The sequence below is a fragment of the Nycticebus coucang genome, chromosome X, assembly GCF_027406575.1.
Source record: "Nycticebus coucang isolate mNycCou1 chromosome X, mNycCou1.pri, whole genome shotgun sequence".
Classification (NCBI taxonomy): domain Eukaryota; kingdom Metazoa; phylum Chordata; class Mammalia; order Primates; family Lorisidae; genus Nycticebus; species Nycticebus coucang.
The window spans coordinates 128,716,808-128,734,631 of NC_069804.1; the positions used below are offsets into that span (position 1 = coordinate 128,716,808).

At 42.8% G+C, this 17,824-nt stretch overlaps 1 protein-coding gene across 2 annotated transcripts in view; it reads left to right on the forward strand.

Annotated features, from left to right (window-relative positions):
- Window positions 1–17,824, forward strand: part of TRPC5 (transient receptor potential cation channel subfamily C member 5) — a 388,947-nt gene that overhangs the window by 196,115 nt on the left and 175,008 nt on the right. For both annotated transcript variants that reach the window (XM_053579726.1, XM_053579725.1), the window contains one exon: window positions 6,573–7,094. In XM_053579726.1, the coding sequence (XP_053435701.1) occupies window positions 6,573–7,094 (522 nt within the window). The remainder of the gene's footprint in view (window positions 1–6,572; window positions 7,095–17,824) is intronic.

Sequence of the window (17,824 nt, forward strand, 5' to 3'; positions counted from 1 at the left end):
CATGAACCACTAATCACCCCACTTTCTAGCTTCATCTAAAACTTCGTTGTTGTTTTTTTTTTCATTAAAATTTGATCTAGTAGTAGCATTACATTTCTCCAAGAGAGGTCAAAGCTTTGTCCTAACCCTTGGAGAACATGTGTCCCTATCAGGGTCATCAGAAATTTTTCCTAAATCAACCTTCATTTGTTTTAAATCTGTCAGAGAAAATGGAATGAATACTCGCACACTTCCCCTCTTCCCACCCACAGTCTAAGCCAAGGGACACAAACAAGGATATGGTTGCTTTCTGGGGGGTCCCAGTAGGACCAGAAAAAAACTCTTGGTACAGCCTCCCTCCTGGGGTTTTCTGAACACACGGACGAAGGTGCGGGAGAAGTAGATGGTGGGTTTGAACTAGGTGGTGACAGCGTCTCTCTCGGGAATCCCTGACCATTTGGGGAAGTTACTACAGCCAGGAGAGCTGAATCTATCTGACAGGTCTTACACAGTTGGGAGTTGTCCCTGAGGAAAAAGAAAGCTTGCACGTAGGGCACTTCATTTTCCTTCTTTACAAAAAGTATCTAATTAAAAAATGGAATCATAATTTAGAGCACCCTCTGGGGGCCATTGTTCACCAGTGGAGAGTTGATACTGAGGCCAGGCCTGGGTCCAAAAGAGAACCATGCATTCTTTTTTCAGTGTCTGGGGATCAAACATGTCCCAGTTCTTCAGAATATAGCCCAGCGAGGTGTTCTCTTGGTGAGAGAATGTGTTACCCATCTGTGGGAAAGAACAAACGTCCAGCATTGTAATCAAACCCACCCTGTATTCCAGGATTGTCAAAGTGTCCTCTGACCAACCCAAGAAGCCTTCCAGCTAAACTAAAGGAAGCGTCCTTCCAATACTTTGGGAAGAATCTCTGAGGAGAGTGGCCTCCACAGCCCCTGCGCTTGTCTAGAATTAGCCACTCTTACCAGTGTAGGGCTTAGTACCTGCTGGCTCTCCTGTGCTTATAACTTGCCGGCAACACAGCCCAAGAAATCGGGTATCTGGGAGCCTGGTCCCACCTGATGCAAGTTCTGCCCCTTTCTGCACCTGCCCCAGAGTATCAATCAAAGTAGGGATGAGCCCCGCCCTGGAGAAAATGGCTGTGTGGTGTTTGCACATTTAACCCTTTATAATTTTACAAGCTTCTTCTAAATTCCCAGTAACAAAGGAAAATGGGCTTTCTATCACAAGCAGATCTTAAATGCTAGGTTTTCTAACCTCCTTTTTTTCCCCCCAAATGTTAGCAAGGTAACAACAATTAAACTCAGGGTTGAGAAACACTCTAAAATTTTTGCATTAGAACCAGCTACAGCTAGGTGAAGTCTTAGAGAAATCCAGAATGACTTTGAACCCTTCCATTAACGCTAATACACCAGAAAAAATCAAATAGCCGGGGTCATTTTCCTTGCCTTTCTTCATTTTCAAGAGACTGAACTGTAGCCGAGGGTTTAGGGCCATTTTTGCCTTGGGGAGTTGCCCTGGGCTTCCGTTTATTTTGCTCTTTGTTTGGAGCTGACTTCTAGTTAACATGGTTCAGCTTTTTTTTTTTTTTTTTTTTGGCCGGGGCTGGGTTTGAACCTGCCACCTCCGGCATATGGGGCCATTGCCCTACTCCTTTGAGCCACAGGCGCCGCCCATGGTTCAGCTTTTTTTCTCAAATATACAGAGAGTGAATTGAATTTAATTTTGCAATGAAAGGCATTAAAAACGACCTTATAATACACCTACAACATCTGAAGCACACTTACAAAGTCTGAAAAATACCAGAATGATCCCATACAAACTTAACTGGTATAAAAAGTAAACCTTTTAGAACGTTCAAACAAAGCATGTAAACCACAAAGAGAGAGAGAGACACACACACACAGGGGTCTGTAGAGATAAGTAGGAAAAGTTTGGGACCATGGAAGAGAAGAGAAGATAGTAAGAGCTGGGAGAGCATGTTTTTCAGAAGGCCCTCCAGTGCCCTGGGGTCAGAACCATTGTGGGGTGGGGGTGAACTTCTGGGTGCTACTTCTTTGCTGGGCTCGAACAGAGAAAAGGAGTGAATACAGAACAGTTTCAAAAGCCTTCTAACATTCCCTTCAGCTCCTTTTTTGGAGCCAAGGGGAATTAGAGAATTCATTCCCCAACAGCCTCTTGCCTGTGACCTGGAGGTCAGCAGCTGCACTATGAGCTTTTAGGGCTACAGTTCTCAACCTGTGGGTCGCGACCCACAGGAACTGTATTAAAGGGCTGTGGCATTAGGAAGGTTGAGAACCACTGTTTAGGGGCAAATGGGCATCCAAATTATTAGTCTCCATTATCATGATTATGGAGAAAAACAGGATAGAGGGAAGTGATCCCATTACTTACCACAGATCTTCAATCCCGGACAACACCCCCAAGTATCATATTGGAATTTCGCTCTTCAGTAGGTCCTTGATCTCGGGGATTCAAAGAATGAACCCATAGACCACAGATCAGTGGCAAAACGGGATTTTTATTAGAATTTACAAAGAAATACAGAAGAAGTAAAAAGGCACCAGAGCTTCTGGCAGGGGAAAAGAGCTAGTTAACTGTGGAGTCTCTACCTGGGCTCTTTATCTAGGGGTATTAGATCTTGAGAATTACATTTGGCCAGGACTTGGCAAATAGAAACACATTTTCAACATTAATAAGTGTTATTGGCAAAGGAATGAATGCAGTCCCTCCAGCTCAGGGCAAAGGACAAGGTGTTCCCTTCATGAACTTGCCCAAGCCTAGGAGAACTGGGGTTCCCCCATCCAGCTTTGAATGGCTGCAGAAAGTATTTCCTATTTAGGCATAAACAGCAACCTTTTTGCTCCATGAAACAAGTGGGGCTACGCAACACTTGTGGGTATTCCTGTGTATCTTGGACAGGACTGGCAGCATTGACATGGAAGAAAAGAAAGGAAACGAGTTCATAAAGTAGAAGAAGCGAGGGAGGGGAGAGAGAGAGCAAGAGGAGCAGCATGGAAGGAAGCAGTCCCATACCTCCACCCAACCCAGGGAACCCTGAGCTGCGGGATACCTACTCCCTCTTCCTTCCTCGTCCCCAAGACCTTTAGATCCTGACAGCGTGAGGAATGCCCCCGCCTAGACCAAGGGCAAATTTCCCAGATCCCATCTCTCCCCTTCCTGGGCAGACTGTAACAAATGGCTTACTTACCATCTCTCCCAACACGAGGCTTTATGCCAATAATGTTTATGTTCATTTCCAGGCCCACTCAGACCTACTTCTTCCCTCGCCTGTAGGTTTATGTTAATTTCTGAGATTATTCTTTCCCGTGTCCAATTTACTTTATGAGCCAGTTGCTCACTTCCTGCTGTCTGATTCGTAGCTGCTCCCTCTAAATGTTTAACAATGTTTACTTGCTGCTCCATTCCAGCAATTGATGACCAATGTGCAGCCACCTTTCAGAGGCTGATGCAACCACCCTCTGAAGGAAAGTTGTTTCTTGCAAACCCCTCCTTCTCCACCATTCTCACTCTCCATTTTCTGGCCGCTTCCCTCCCTGTTTGGGAATCCCTCGTGCCAGGTGGGAGGGAGGCAAAGATGTTGAAAAACAGTCACTCATCCTTTTGTCAGTTTGCCAGTAACTGCAGGTTTTTGTTTTTTTTTTTTAATTTTTGAGTGTGAAAAGAAACTATTGATTAAAACCTTGTTTGTCTATTCTATGAGAATCTCAATTGTCCGTGTTCTGTTCTGCAAGTTAAAAAGAATATTTGGGGCCAGGCGTGGTGGCTCACACCTGTAATCCAGCACTCTGGGAGGCTGAGGTGGTAGATTGCTTGAGCTCATGAGTTTGAGAACAGCCTGAGCAAAAGCAAGACCCCGTCTCTAAAAAATAGCCTAGCGGGAGGCACCTGTGGCTCAAGGAGTAGGGCGCCGGTCCCATATGCCGGAGGTGGTGGGTTCAAACCCAGCCCTGGCCAAAAACCCACCAAAAAAAAATAAAAATAAATAAAAAATAGCCCAGGGTTGTGACGGGAGCCTGTAGTCACAGCTACTTGGGAAGCTGACACAAGAGGATAGCTCAAGCTCAAGAGTTTGAGGTTACTGTGAGCTATTGTTACTGGAATTTCTTTCAATAAATTCTTGGTCTTGGGGGATTGAAAGAATGAACCCACAGACCATAGATCAGTGGTAAGATAGGATTTATTAGAAAGGAATACAGAAGGAGTAACAAGCATCAGAGCTTCTGAACAGAAGGCCTAGAAAGCCCCAGAGATGCAGGCAGGGGGAAATACCCAAGTGGGAAGTCTCCACATGGGTCCTTTGTCTAGGAGTATAAGGTCTTGAGAATTACATTTGGCCAGGACTTGGTGTTAATGAGCGTTATTGACAAATGAATGAATGCAGTTCCTCCAGCTTAAGGCAAAATGTCAGAGCGTTCGTTTCATGCAATTGCCCAGGCCTAGGAAAACTGGGATCCCTTGTCCAGTCTTGAATGGACAAGGCTGGGGAACCCTGCAACACTATGACACCACGACACTCTACTGAAGGCAACAAAGTGAAACTTTGTCTCAACAAAATAAATAAAATGAAAACTAAAAAGAATATTTGGAACTGTTGTTTTCCTCTAAAACACTTAATAATATCAGTATTTCCCAATCTTCTTAAATTCTATCCATGCTTTGAATACTCAGGCCAAACTCTGAATAAAAAATAAATAAAGCTTCCTCTGACTACTTCAGTCCTCCCCATTCTCTAGCTCTAGATCCTACAACATTTAGACTCTTCTGCGAGTCTCCTGTGCTGCCTCAGTTTCCCTATTGGCTTGTGAACAGACTGGCTCCCAAAATACACATATTCAAGTTGAGAGATGTTTTTATGCATTGATCAAGTTATATAAACTCACCTGAATACCTGAGGAATCACACACTTTTTACTTATATCTGCTATTTACACCAAACATTATATCACAGACTTAGAAGTTCTATCAAAAGTTCTTTTACTGGGCGGCGCCTGTGGCTCAGTGAGTAGTGTGCCGGCCCCATATGCCGAGGGTGGCGGGTTCAAACCCAGCCTCGGCCAAACTGCAACAACAACAACAAAAAATAGCCAGGCGTTGTGGCAGGCGCCTGTAGTCCCAGCTGCTCGGGAGGCTGAGGCAAGAGAATCGCTGAAGCCCAAGAGCTAGAGGTTGCTGTGAGCCGTGTGACGCCACGGCACTCTACCCGAGGGCGGTACAGTGAGACTCTGTCTCTACAAAAAAAAAAACAAAACAAATAAAAAAAAAAAAAGTTCTTTTACTATTTAGTAACCCTTTCCCAAGCCTAGAAGTTCTCATTTACAGAGTACAGTACTTCCTCCTGACGATAACGAATTCTCTCTACCTTCCTGGGACCTACAGGAAGTTGGATGAATCCTATCTGGCCTTGGTCTTTGGTCTCCCCTGAAGTTCTATACACATACAAAGTCAATATAACCACTGGAGGGAATTTTCTCTTCAGCCCCTCCCCCCAGCCTCGATTTAGTGACCTGGTCTTTAAGATCACTGGTTGTCTTTAGCCTTTCAAACAAATACTCCTGCAGTTTCTACTGCTCATTTGAAACTGAGCAGCTACTGCTATGTACTATTACCAATTTTATGTAAGTTTGATCTACCCAACCAAGCCCCGGAAGGTCAGGAAAAAATGCCCTTTTGCATATCCCTCATTATGTCTCAGACAGACTTGGACGTGTCGTCATTGACTAACTTAAGAGCCAAGCTCTAGAAACTGAGGGGTACAGGAGTAGAGTCAGGGGGAAAAATCTGTAAGGAGAGAAGGCCAGTCCAGGGATTTGAAAGGCTCTATTAGCAGAGAACAGAGAGAAAAAGAGCTGAGTGGAGTCTGACCAGGATCCAGGTCAGCTTTCATACAATTTCAGAAGCCTTTTATCCTCCATTATCAGTAGTGTTGAAATGTGGGAGGGGTGTTCCCAGAGGTATTCATCCCTTTCTACAGAGGGACTAATTTTTGCACTAAGGGCAAATCTAGGAGTTACTTCCTTAACTGGCCACCAGCCGGGGCCAGAGTAAAAGTTAACTGTTCTGTTGTTTCCCAGGAACAATGAATGGCCCTGAAGCATTCCAGGGGGTGGGCAGGAGCTTTGTTGTTATCCTAAGGTTTGGTTTCGGGCCTGCTTTTTCTCACCAGCTGTTCCTAAAAATGGCTGCACTCTTGTCAGGGTTGAGGATTTCTCTCTCACAGAAACACATTGCCTAGGCTTGAATCTTGGCTCTGCTACTAAGAATTGTGTAAACCTAGGTATGTTTTGTAACCTTTCTGTGTCTCAGCTTCTTCGTATGGGGAGAATATTTTTCCCTCACAGTGTTGTAGAGATTAACTGAGTAAAGATGTAAAGCACTTAGAATAGTGCCTGGTACACATTCAGCATTCTACAAATGTTAGCTATAAGGGAAGAGGCAAGGAGAATTGACAAGAGAATGGAGACTTTAATTCCTGAATTGCTGACATTTGATAGGCCCTATGCTCCTTCTCTCTCCCAACTTTAATTCTGCCCTTCTATGCTTCTCATTTCTTGTGCCTAGGTCCCCACTTTGATGATGGACACCCAGTTCTCTGAGTTCACACCAGACATCACTCCCATCATGCTGGCTGCCCACACTAACAATTATGAAATCATCAAATTGCTTGTCCAAAAACGAGTCACTATCCCACGGCCCCACCAGATCCGCTGCAACTGCATGGAATGTGTGTCTAGTTCAGAGGTAGACAGCCTGCGCCACTCCCGCTCCCGACTGAACATCTATAAGGCTCTGGCAAGCCCCTCACTCATTGCCTTATCAAGTGAGGACCCCATCCTAACCGCCTTCCGCCTGGGCTGGGAGCTCAAGGAGCTCAGCAAGGTGGAGAATGAGTTCAAGGCCGAGTATGAGGAGCTCTCCCAGCAGTGCAAGCTCTTTGCCAAAGACCTGCTGGACCAAGCTCGGAGCTCCCGGGAACTGGAGATCATCCTCAACCATCGAGATGATCACAGCGAAGAGCTTGACCCTCAAAAGTACCACGACCTGGCCAAGTTGAAGGTGGCAATCAAATACCACCAGAAAGAGGTAAGCTGAGCTCATCTCTACTTTCAGGGAAATTTAAGGCCTCTAAGTCCAGAGCAGCAGAGCTAGAGACAGCTCTTTCTACCCTTCATGTATCTAACAAACAAATGGCTTTACAACAGTCCAACCTATTCATGCAAGGCACAGACAGCCTCTGCATATTTTTTTTAGGGCCAGATAAATAGACATCTGATTTTTGGAAGGGAAAGCATTCATTCAATCATCAAATGCTTATTGAGCACTGCTCTAGGTGCTTGGAATACAAAAGACAGGCATCGACCCTGCCTTTATGGAGCTTAACAAGCTGGTGGTGGCCATTAAGTAAATAATCACTATAATGAATATATAATTACACACTAAGATAAGTACTCTGAAGGAGCAGTGAGAATGAATAACCAAGGATCCTACCGTACAGTACTGGGGCCATGGAGGGCAGTGATCACGGAAGGCTCACTGTCCAGATAGTGGTAATTGTTGGCAGCTCCTCAGCAAGAAGGCTGCGTGAAGTATGCATTTGAAAGAAGGAGTCAGACTCATGGTTTATAGTTCAATAGATGGCTACAGCAAACTTTGCTATGGTGTGACCTCCAAATGAGGGAGTTCTGTTCAAGTGGATCGCAAGAGAGGCTTTGCTTTCGGCTAGGCCAAGTTTGCAATCTAGCAGGTGCCATTCTATGAGGTCTTATCAAACAATTATGGGGAGCCTCCTAAAAGCCTTAAAGAGTCTGAATGGTACTGTGGAAAGAGCAGGAGCCACAAAGCCAGAGCAACTGAGAAGGGAATTCCAACTCATTAGCTGTCAACCCACTAGCTGTATCACCGGAGAAAAAATCACTCAAATTTTTAGGGCATTAGTTTTCTCATTTATAAAATACAGATGACAATCATTTCGCTACTTCATAGGGTAACTGTGGGAAATAAATGAGAGAAGCTAGTGTCCAGTGCATGGCACCAGAAGTGTTTTCATGTCCATTTCCATCTCTCTCCCATGCTACGTGGAGTCAGAGGTGCTTGCCAGCTGAAGGGCAACTGGCAGCGCCATCCTTCATGAGTCTGGGCTCTGAGGCAAACCTCTTTGTGTGTTCAGTTGGTTCCTTTCTCTCAAACAAACAAAAAAAAACGACTAAGCCTTTGCAATAAGGCAAAAATGAATACCAGGGGCCACCTGGAAGGGGGGATAACAAATGACAGAAAAGCAACATGGAGATTGGATGTGCTATATAGGGGCAGGTGGCAAATGGCTTAAGCCCATTGATGAGTCTCATACAATTTTTGCCACTTCCTCTCTTGATTTCAATAAGCCTTGAGTTACTTGACTTCATTTTCCTCTTCTGAAAAATGGGGATAATAACAGAGCCCTGGCCTCCCTGGAGAAATGCACACATTAAATAAAATGAAAAGGTCATGTATTTATGCATAGCACAGTGCTGAGCACACTGTGGGCATTCGGTAAACATTAGCTGCTCTTGTTATTCCTTTTTATTATTACACACGCTGGGCCCGTGGTAGATGGTCTGAGTCTGTGTAATAAATTGCAAGTAACAAAGCAGAGGCCCATCCCCTCTCACAGCCCTGCTGTCAATGTGTGGCATCAGTTATTGTGTTAAGTATTCTGCTGTAAGTCTAATTGCTTTTTCTACACTTCAATATATGTATATATTTCCATTAATGATGTTTCAGGCCTTTACTTCACTTTATATAAATTTTTATAATACCGTGAGAAAAAAAAATCACAGGTATTTTTAGAGCATGAAATGCTTCCAAGTGACAGAATGATTAATGAGAGCAGAATAGTTTGAAAAAATAGATAATTGCAGAATACGACTGAAGTTTGCATTCCTCATCCCACTGAGTAGGAGATAAACTTCACCATTTTTTGACTCCCCATCCCCTTGAAAATTGACAAAGCATTTATTTTCAAACAACTTCATTGCAAGATTTTGTTGATGTATTCATAGATCACCCTCCTGCTATTTCTTTTTCTTTCTTTCTTTTTTTTTTTTTTTGCCATCAATAAGAAATTTACTTGTTTAAAAAAAAATCCAAATGCTGGCATCGTCCAGAAAAATTTAACAGGTTTATTTATAATTGTTATGAAGTTATACTGCTGAAACTTGTTCACTGAAACATGCTGACTCACATTAATGCTGCACATCCCTGCATTTTATATTAAAAATTCACACAAAAATGAAAATGGAAAAACTGCCAATACCTGATGTCTATCCCCTATTTTTCCAGTCACAATCATATACTAAGTATCTTTTGACCCCCATGGGGGGGAAAATCTAACGTTCAGAACTACCAATAACAGGAAGAAGATTTTTTTTTTTTTTGGCATAATTGTTACACATTTGGCATGGATAGCACAGAGGTTGGTGTCTTCAAAAAGGCCAACCAGATAGGCCTCACTTGCCTCCTGCAAAGCACCAATAGCTGCGCTCTGGATGCGCAGATCTGTCTTAAAGTCCTGAGCAATTTCTCCCACCAGACGCCGGAAAGGAAATTTGCGAATCAGAAGTTCAGAGGGCTTCTGATAATGTCTAATTTCAGAGCGCCACAGTACCAGGCCTGTAGCGATGAGGTTTCTTCACCCCTCCAGTAGAGGGCGCACTCTTGGGAGCGGCTTCTGTAGCCAGTTGCTTCCTGGGTGCTTTACCACCGGTGGATTTGCGGGCAGTCTGCTTTGTTCGAGCCACGTGTATAAAGACCTCCTTACTCACCCCCCTTCTCCTTCAGCCGGAGCTCGGCGAGCTGGAGGCGGCGCTGGCGTTAGACAGCGACGGCTGCGAACACCCTCTCCTGCTATTTCATGATTTGATGGCTTCTGCTTATACTCATATCATCTTCATTTGGTGGTTTTAGTTAGTGCTCCATTCAGAAAACACTGTGATGACTTTCTCACTCTGAAAGGGATCTGCTTAGCACATGACCATGGACTCACCTTTGGGTTCTACCTTAACTACCCTCCAACTCTCATTAACTGTCACATTATTTTTTTCCATTTTTGCTTTAGTTTTTTGACTGCCATGAAACTTTGTACCCTGTGTTCCTTATTTCATAATTTTTTTTTTTTTTTTGCAGTTTTTGGCTGGGGCATATGGGGCCAGCGCCCTACTCCATTGATCCACAGGCGCCATCCTTTTAATTTCTTTTTTCATTGCTATTACAGAATATCTTCATGTTACTATGTTCTTATACAATACATTGTCCATACCAATCTGAATATGGTTCATATTTCTTTTTTCTCTCTTAATTAAGCAACATATATTCCAAATTTTTTTCCAGGATCCATTTGCTGTGAATCCTAAAGTGGAAGGAGTAATTTTTTATTGTAATAAAATGTACATTAATATAAGTTTTATCATTTTAACCATTTTTAAGTTTATAGTTTGGCAGTATTAAGTACATTCACACTGTACAACCATTGTCACTAGTATCCACCACTTTGGGGGGTATACACTTTTAATAGTGAGCCTAAATAAGTAGAATTATACTTTGCAGACATTGTCTTGAATCCGTAACACTGGCAAAGTAGCATCTCTTTACCTATTAAAAATTATGGATATTCAGCAGTAATACAAAAAGCATTGTATTTATGTAAAGATAACAACTTTAGTCCCGGTGCTATTCACTGATCACTGTGAATCAATCTGTAAGAACCCTGCTATTTAATACACTGAATCATTTCAGTCAGACTACATTAAACTCCAACTCCAGGTTTGCAACAGGGATAGTGAATGACTCTAAACTTCAATGTCAATAATTTCATGATAAAGAATTTAATTTGCCCTTTTTTGGAAGGACGTATGAAGAATCCTCAAAGAACTCAAATAAGACCTCCCATTTGATCCCGCAATCCCATCACTAGGCATCTACCCAGAAGGGAAAAAAAAAAAATTTATCATAAGGACATTTGCACTAGGCTGTTTATTACAGCTCAATTTATAATCACCAAAATATGGAAACAGCTGAAATGCTCACCAACCCGGGAATGGATTAATAAGCTGTGGTATATGTACACCATAGAATACTATTCAACCATTAAAAAAGATGGAGACGGGCGGCGCCTGTGGCTCAGTGAGTAGGGCGCCGGCCCCATATGCCGAGGGTGGCGGGTTCAAACCCAGCCCCGGCCAACCTGCAACAACAACAACAACAACAAAAATAGCCGGGCGTTGTGGCGGGCGCCTGTAGTCCCAGCTGCTCGGGAGGCTGAGGCAAGAGAATCGCGTAAGCCCAAGAGTTAGAGGTTGCTGTGAGCCGTGTGACGCCACGGCACTCTACCCGAGGGCGGTACAGTGAGACTCTGTCTCTACAAAAAAAAAAAAAAAGATGGAGACTTTACATCTTTTGTATTAACCTGGATGGAAGTGGAACACATTCTTCTTAGTAAAGCATCACAAGAATGGAGAAGCAAGAATCCTATGTACTCAATTCTAATATGAAACCAGTAGATGATCTAATACAAAGGGTGGGGTAAGGGAATGAGGAAGCAGGAAGAGGGGAGGAGGGAGGGGGATGGGAAACACAGTGTATGGCACACCTCCTGGGGGCAGGACACAAGTATAAGAGGGACTTTATCTAACAAATGCAATCAGTGTAACCTAATTCTTTGTACCCTCAATGAATCCCAAACAATAAAAAAAAATAACTGGAAAAAACAAACAACAACAACAAAAAAGAATTTAATTTACTGGGCGCAGTGACTCATGCCTATAATCCGAATAGCACTCTGGGAGGCCAAGAAAGGTGAATTGCCTGAGCTCAGGAGTTCATGATCAGCCTGAATAAGAGCAAGACCTTGTCTCTGAAAAAAAAAAAAAATAGCTGGGTATGCAGCAAGCACCTGTAGTCTCAGCAACTTGGGAGGCTGAGGCAAAAGAATCGCTTGAGCCCAAGAGTTTGAGGTTGCTGTGAGCTATGATGATGCCATGGCACTCTACCAAGCAAGGGTGACAAAGTGAGACAATGTCTCAAAAAAAAAAAAAGAATTTAATTTGACAGAGTCACATTAAATTAAATATGGCCCAAAGTTAAGTCTCACAGCCAGAGACTGCAGAATTATTTGGGGATTTATATATTTTACTTCAAATTTTGCAAGAAATTGGCCACAGATCAATTTTAGCTTAATTAGTTTTTCTTCAAACTAAGCCATAATGGTTGGAAGGGCAGGCTTGAGAATTCAGATATAGCTTGAGGTTTTTACTCCTAAGCACCATTTCAGGAATGTAAAACATGATTTCTATTTATCAAAATCTATAAATCCCTTCTGAATTCTGACTTCACTTCCACTAAAAACTTTGTAATCCTAAATAAACACGCACACAAGAAAAACCTCTGTAATCCTTCTCAATCTATGATGTTCAGAGTTTTGTTTTGTTTGGAGACAGTCTCACTATGTCATCCTCGGTAGAGTGCTGTGACATCACAGCTCACAGCAACATCAAACTTGGGCTTAAACGATTCTCTTGCCTCATCCTCCCAGACTACAGGCACCTGCCACAAAGCCTGGCTATTTTTTTTGTTGTTGTTGTTGTTGCAGTTGTCATTGTTGCTTAGCGGGCTGGGTTCGAACCCGCCAGCCTCCGTGCATGTGGCCGTCGTCATAACCACGTTGCTACAGGCACCGAGCCCAGAGTTATTTTTAAGTCTGTGATTTCATTGAGTCTTGTATGAGTACAGCCTCTAATATCTCTCTATTCAATCCACATGTCTAATGTAAGGCTGAATACTCTCACCTGGCTGAACAAATAAGCAATGGCTTCATTTTGAGAGTATTTTTTAAATTCTAGCTATAGTGTGTTTGATTAAGAAACACAATGCTGTGAGCTTGCCTCAGCCTCCCGAGTAGCTGGGACTACAAGTGCCTGCCACAACGCCCGGCTATTTTTTTGTTTCAGTTTGGCCGGGGCTGGGTTTGAACCCACCACCCTCGGTATATGGGGCTGGCGCTTTACCCACTGAGCCACAGGCGCTGCCTGACACCCGTTTAATCTTTTAAAGCCTGCTGTGATTCCAAAAGGGAAGAAATGCAGAAATACCCAATATAAATGGAAACTTTCTCAATGAGTTAAAGTATTGTGAGGGAGGACAATCAGGAGCTCCTGCACCAGAGGAAAAAAAACAAAATAAGCCCACATAATTACTCCTTAAAACTTGAGCTAAAAACTATATTCCAGGGCGGCCCCTGTGGCTCAGTGAGTAGGGCGCTGGCCCCATACACAGAGGATGGTGGGTTCAAACCCAGCCCCAGCCAAACTGCAACAAAAAAATAGCCGGGCGTTGTGGCGGGCACCTGTAGTCCCAGCTACTCGGGAGGCTGAGGCAAGAGAACATGTAAGCCCAAGAGCTGGAGGTTGCTGTGAGCCGTGTGACGCCACGGCACTCTACCGAGGGCGGTAAAGTGAGACTCTGTCTCTACAAAAAAAAAACAACTATATTCCACATAAAACAGACATTTTCTCTATAGAATGAACTGCAACACAGCTGATTTCCCAAAGCTGGAAGTTAGGGAGATGCCAACATTAATTTTGTTGTTGTTGTTGAGACAGAGTCTCACTATATTGCCCTTGGTAGAGTGCCGTGGCGTCACAGCTCACAGCAACCTCAAACTCTTGGGCTTAAGCGATTCTCCCGCTTCAGCTTCCCAAATAGCTGGAACTACAGGCACCCACCACAATGCCCAACTATTTTTTTGTTGCAGCTGTCCCCATTGTTGATTTTAGCTGGCCCAGGCTAGGTTTGAACCCGCCAGCCTCGGCGTATGTGGCCAGTGCCCTACCCACTGAGCTACGGGCACCAGCTCCACCAACATTAAATTTTAAAAGATACAGTTTCAAGAAAGGCCAGTGTTTGCCCAAGTTTAAGTAAGAATAAGATTATTATATTAAAAATGATCAATATTGCCATTTTTCATAATATGGAGGCATGTGTATGTGTTTTAAACAATAGAATTTGTTAATGACATCTTTAATGAAAAAAGTCTGAAATACTAAAGTTGTGTTTCATATCTGCGGTCCCCCAATCCACTTTACATGAACGCTTGTGTTAAACAAAAAATTACCTCGAGATGTTTTCAGCATTTTTTTCTAGGGTCTTTAAGATGAAATTATCACAAGGGATAAAGACTTCAGTGACTTTCCTTATCTTGCTAAATGTAGTGCCATTCTTCAGGGGTGTAACAGTGGTTACCTTCAAGCATAGGATTCTTTATCCGTGACATTATAGACCAATGAATAGTTGTATTTGTCAATGCAAATAACTCCCAACTGACTTCAGGAACTAAAAGTTATTTTTTTGTTATGGATTTTCCATCTATTGGTTGCTTGGTAAGCTTCTGAGGTTATATAGACAAAAGATAAACAAGTCTTAAATGTGGACTGGAGGGAGTAGGATCCCTGAAAAAAGAATGAGTATACGCACGAAGAATCCCTAAATACCTCTAGCCTATTAAAATAGTCTATCAGTACAAACACACGATAGTTGGCTTTGATGTAAAAGAATCATAAAAATCTAGTTGGATTATGGTGGGTTAATAACATGCAGAGTTACATAATCCCCTCAGAAACAAACGCTTAGTCTTAAATGGAATATAATTTGCTATTTCCTAAAGGGCTTTTTCATATTGTTTTTTCCTCATTATTATTCCTATAAAAACTCAAGTAGACTCCCCAAAAGAATTTAATTTGGTGGAAAAAAATGAGCTCCAAAGAATGAAACAAAAGCTGATTCCAAACTCTTTTGACATGAAGTAGAATAAGGAAGCTCTCATCTCCAAAAAAAAAGGTGTAAAACTATTGCATAATCGTACATGTCAAACAGACTTTCAAGTATTGTCATACAGATCTTTTCCAGATATTCCTGAAAAGTCCTGATTTCTTATATTCTGTCTCAATGTCCAATATATCATACCAAAGACTTTGAAAACTATATTATTTTATTTGTTCCTTATTAACACTGAAGGTAAGCAGAAAAATTCTTATAACCCCCAGTTTACAAATCAGATAGGACCATGTTCAGACACTGGTTCAAGATCATCTGACCAAGCCAGAAGTAGAACTTGAGACTGCTGTTACAACATTCTGAGTATACTCTGCTACTTTCTGTTGAATGGGGTTCTTTTATGCCGATTTGATAGCCTTCAAATTCACCAGCAGGTAATTTAAGTTGACCACAAGTTCTTTGATATGTGAATCAAAGTTTATTCATTGTCTAAACAATACAATTGTTTAGACCAATAACTAATAAGGATTATAAACAATTATAGTAACCGGCAATAACTAGCACACATAAAGAAGCAAACAAATGTAGTCACAGTGCCCACACACTTTAGCCAAAGCACACGGGGATGAAGACTTGTGTGACTTGCCAGTGTCCTGTCCTGGGGGAAAGGGTGTGTTAAGATCTGTGGATCTGGCAGCAACCAACTGACAAAATATAAAGTTAGAAAGGAGGAGAAAGAAAGAGCCCAGACAATGAGACAGGGTGGCGCCTGTGGCACAAGGAGTAGGGCGCCGGCCCCATATGCCAAGGGCAGTGGGTTCAAACCCAGCCCCGGCCAAAAAACTGCAAAAAAAAAAAAAAAAAAATAGAGGAAAGAGACAAGACACACAGAACAGAATTTTCAAAGGTGGGAACACAGGGGACCATTGCCCTTTTGTGGGTTCTGGTGAGTGACCCCAAGTGTCAGTTCCACTCAGCTTTCATTGAAGACTATTTGTTCATTAGCCCAAAGGGTACACTGAGGAAGGGAACAAAGACATGAGCAGTTTCTCTGAGCAAGTCTATCAGCTCCTATTGTTTCTATAATTAACCTTAAGGCTCTGAGCAGCCTGGAGAAATCTGGAACCTGAGCCTTGAGAGGGGGCAGCCTCCTGTCTGTGGTCACACACACAGATTCTTACGTGGGTGTTAATCTCACTAGCTCACCGTGGAGTAAAATACCCCTGGCATCTGGGCGGTGCCCATGGCTCAACAGAGTAGGGTGCCAGCCCCATATGCTAGAGGTGGTGGGCTCAAACCCAGCCCCAGCCAAAAACTGCAAAAAAAAAAAAAAAATGCCACTGGCATCTTACCTCCTCTGAAGAATTGGTGGGAGAGAGGAATTTTCCTCTAATCACCACCACAGATGGTCTTCCTCTGCAATAAGGGATATAAGCCCACCTGCCCATATGTGAGGACTTGAGCTCTTGATCTCTGCCCCAGCCAAATATAAATCTCCACAATGGGTATTTGCTTTGACTGTGTACTGGGCAGGAAACAGCCTCGTGCATCTTGCCAGGCTGTGCCATTATTCCTCAAAATGTTTACAGACCCAACAGGGGTGTTAGCAAGCTGTATCCCCAATAGGCCAGAGCTCTAAGAAAAGCAGGAAACTTGCTCAGATAAGAAATTTAGCAGCGGCTGGTTTAAAGGTAAACTAGCTGACTTTCCTTTGTTCCGCCTTACTCAGCTTACTTTTTTATTTTCCCTTTTTCTGGGGGTGTTTTCCCTTTCAATAATGGCGTCTTCAGTCCCATTCTGCCTGCATTACTAATCCACTGCCATCTACTGGCCTATCTTCCTTAGTTTTCTTGCCTTTTAAGCTTTTTTCAGAATGGTGAGCCTTCTCCTTGCCATATAAGTGGCGGGTTCAAACCCGGCCCCAGCCAAACTGCAACCAAAAAATAGCCCGGCGTTGTGGCGGATGCCTGTAGTCCCAGCTACTCGGGAGGCTGAGGCAAGAGAATCGCCTTAAGCCCAGGAGTTGGAGGTTGCTGTGAGCTGTGTACAGCACTCTACCGAGGGCCATAAAGTGAGATTCTGTCTCTACAAAAAAAAATAAAAAAATAAATTAAAAAAAAGAATTGGTCTTGATATACATTCAGGATTTCAATCAGTGGACTAAGTTAGTTAATACTTATCCATCTAATGGAGCTTTTAGATACGCGCCATTATCAATTGCCAACCAGCTGTTTCTATCATGATCTTAGGGTTGGTTAATTTGCGTATAACAAAAACAGGATTAGGTTCATAAAATCTATTTGAAAACTAAATTCATATCACGGCTTTCCATCATAAATAACTTACAACGTTGTCAACAATTAATTTTCTTCTCTCTCTTGAAAACACCTCCTTGGTCGGCTCCTGTGGCTCAGTGAGTAAGGCGCCGGCCCCATATACCGAGGGTGACAGGTTCAACCCAGCCCCGGCCAAACTGCAACAACAACAACAAAAATAGCTGGGTGTTGTGGTGGGCACGTGTAGTCCCAACTACTCGGGAGGCTAAGGCAAGAGAATTGCCTAAGCCCAGGAGTTGGAGGTTGCTGTGAGCTGTGTGACGCACGGCACTCTACCCAGGGCAATAAAATAAGACTTTGTCTCTACTAAAAAAAAAAAAAAGAAAAAGAAAAAGAAAATACCTCCTTCTTCCTAAGTATTTTCTTATTTCCTAAATGTATTTCTTACCAATATTAACCTTTTTTTTTTTTTTTTTTTTTGCAGTTTTTGGCCAGGGCTGGGCTTGAACCTGCCACCTCTGGCATATGGGTCTGGCGCCCTACTCCTTTGAGCCACAGGCACCGCCCACCACTATTAACTTTATCTAATTCTGTTTCATAGAGCAAATGTACTTAATACAATAATCTATTCCTTAGAGTAAGGTTATATTTTAACAATCCTTAAACGTAATCACACAATCAAAATAAAAATTGAAATAGTCCACTGATGAGGTGGCCACAGTGACAGTGATGGAA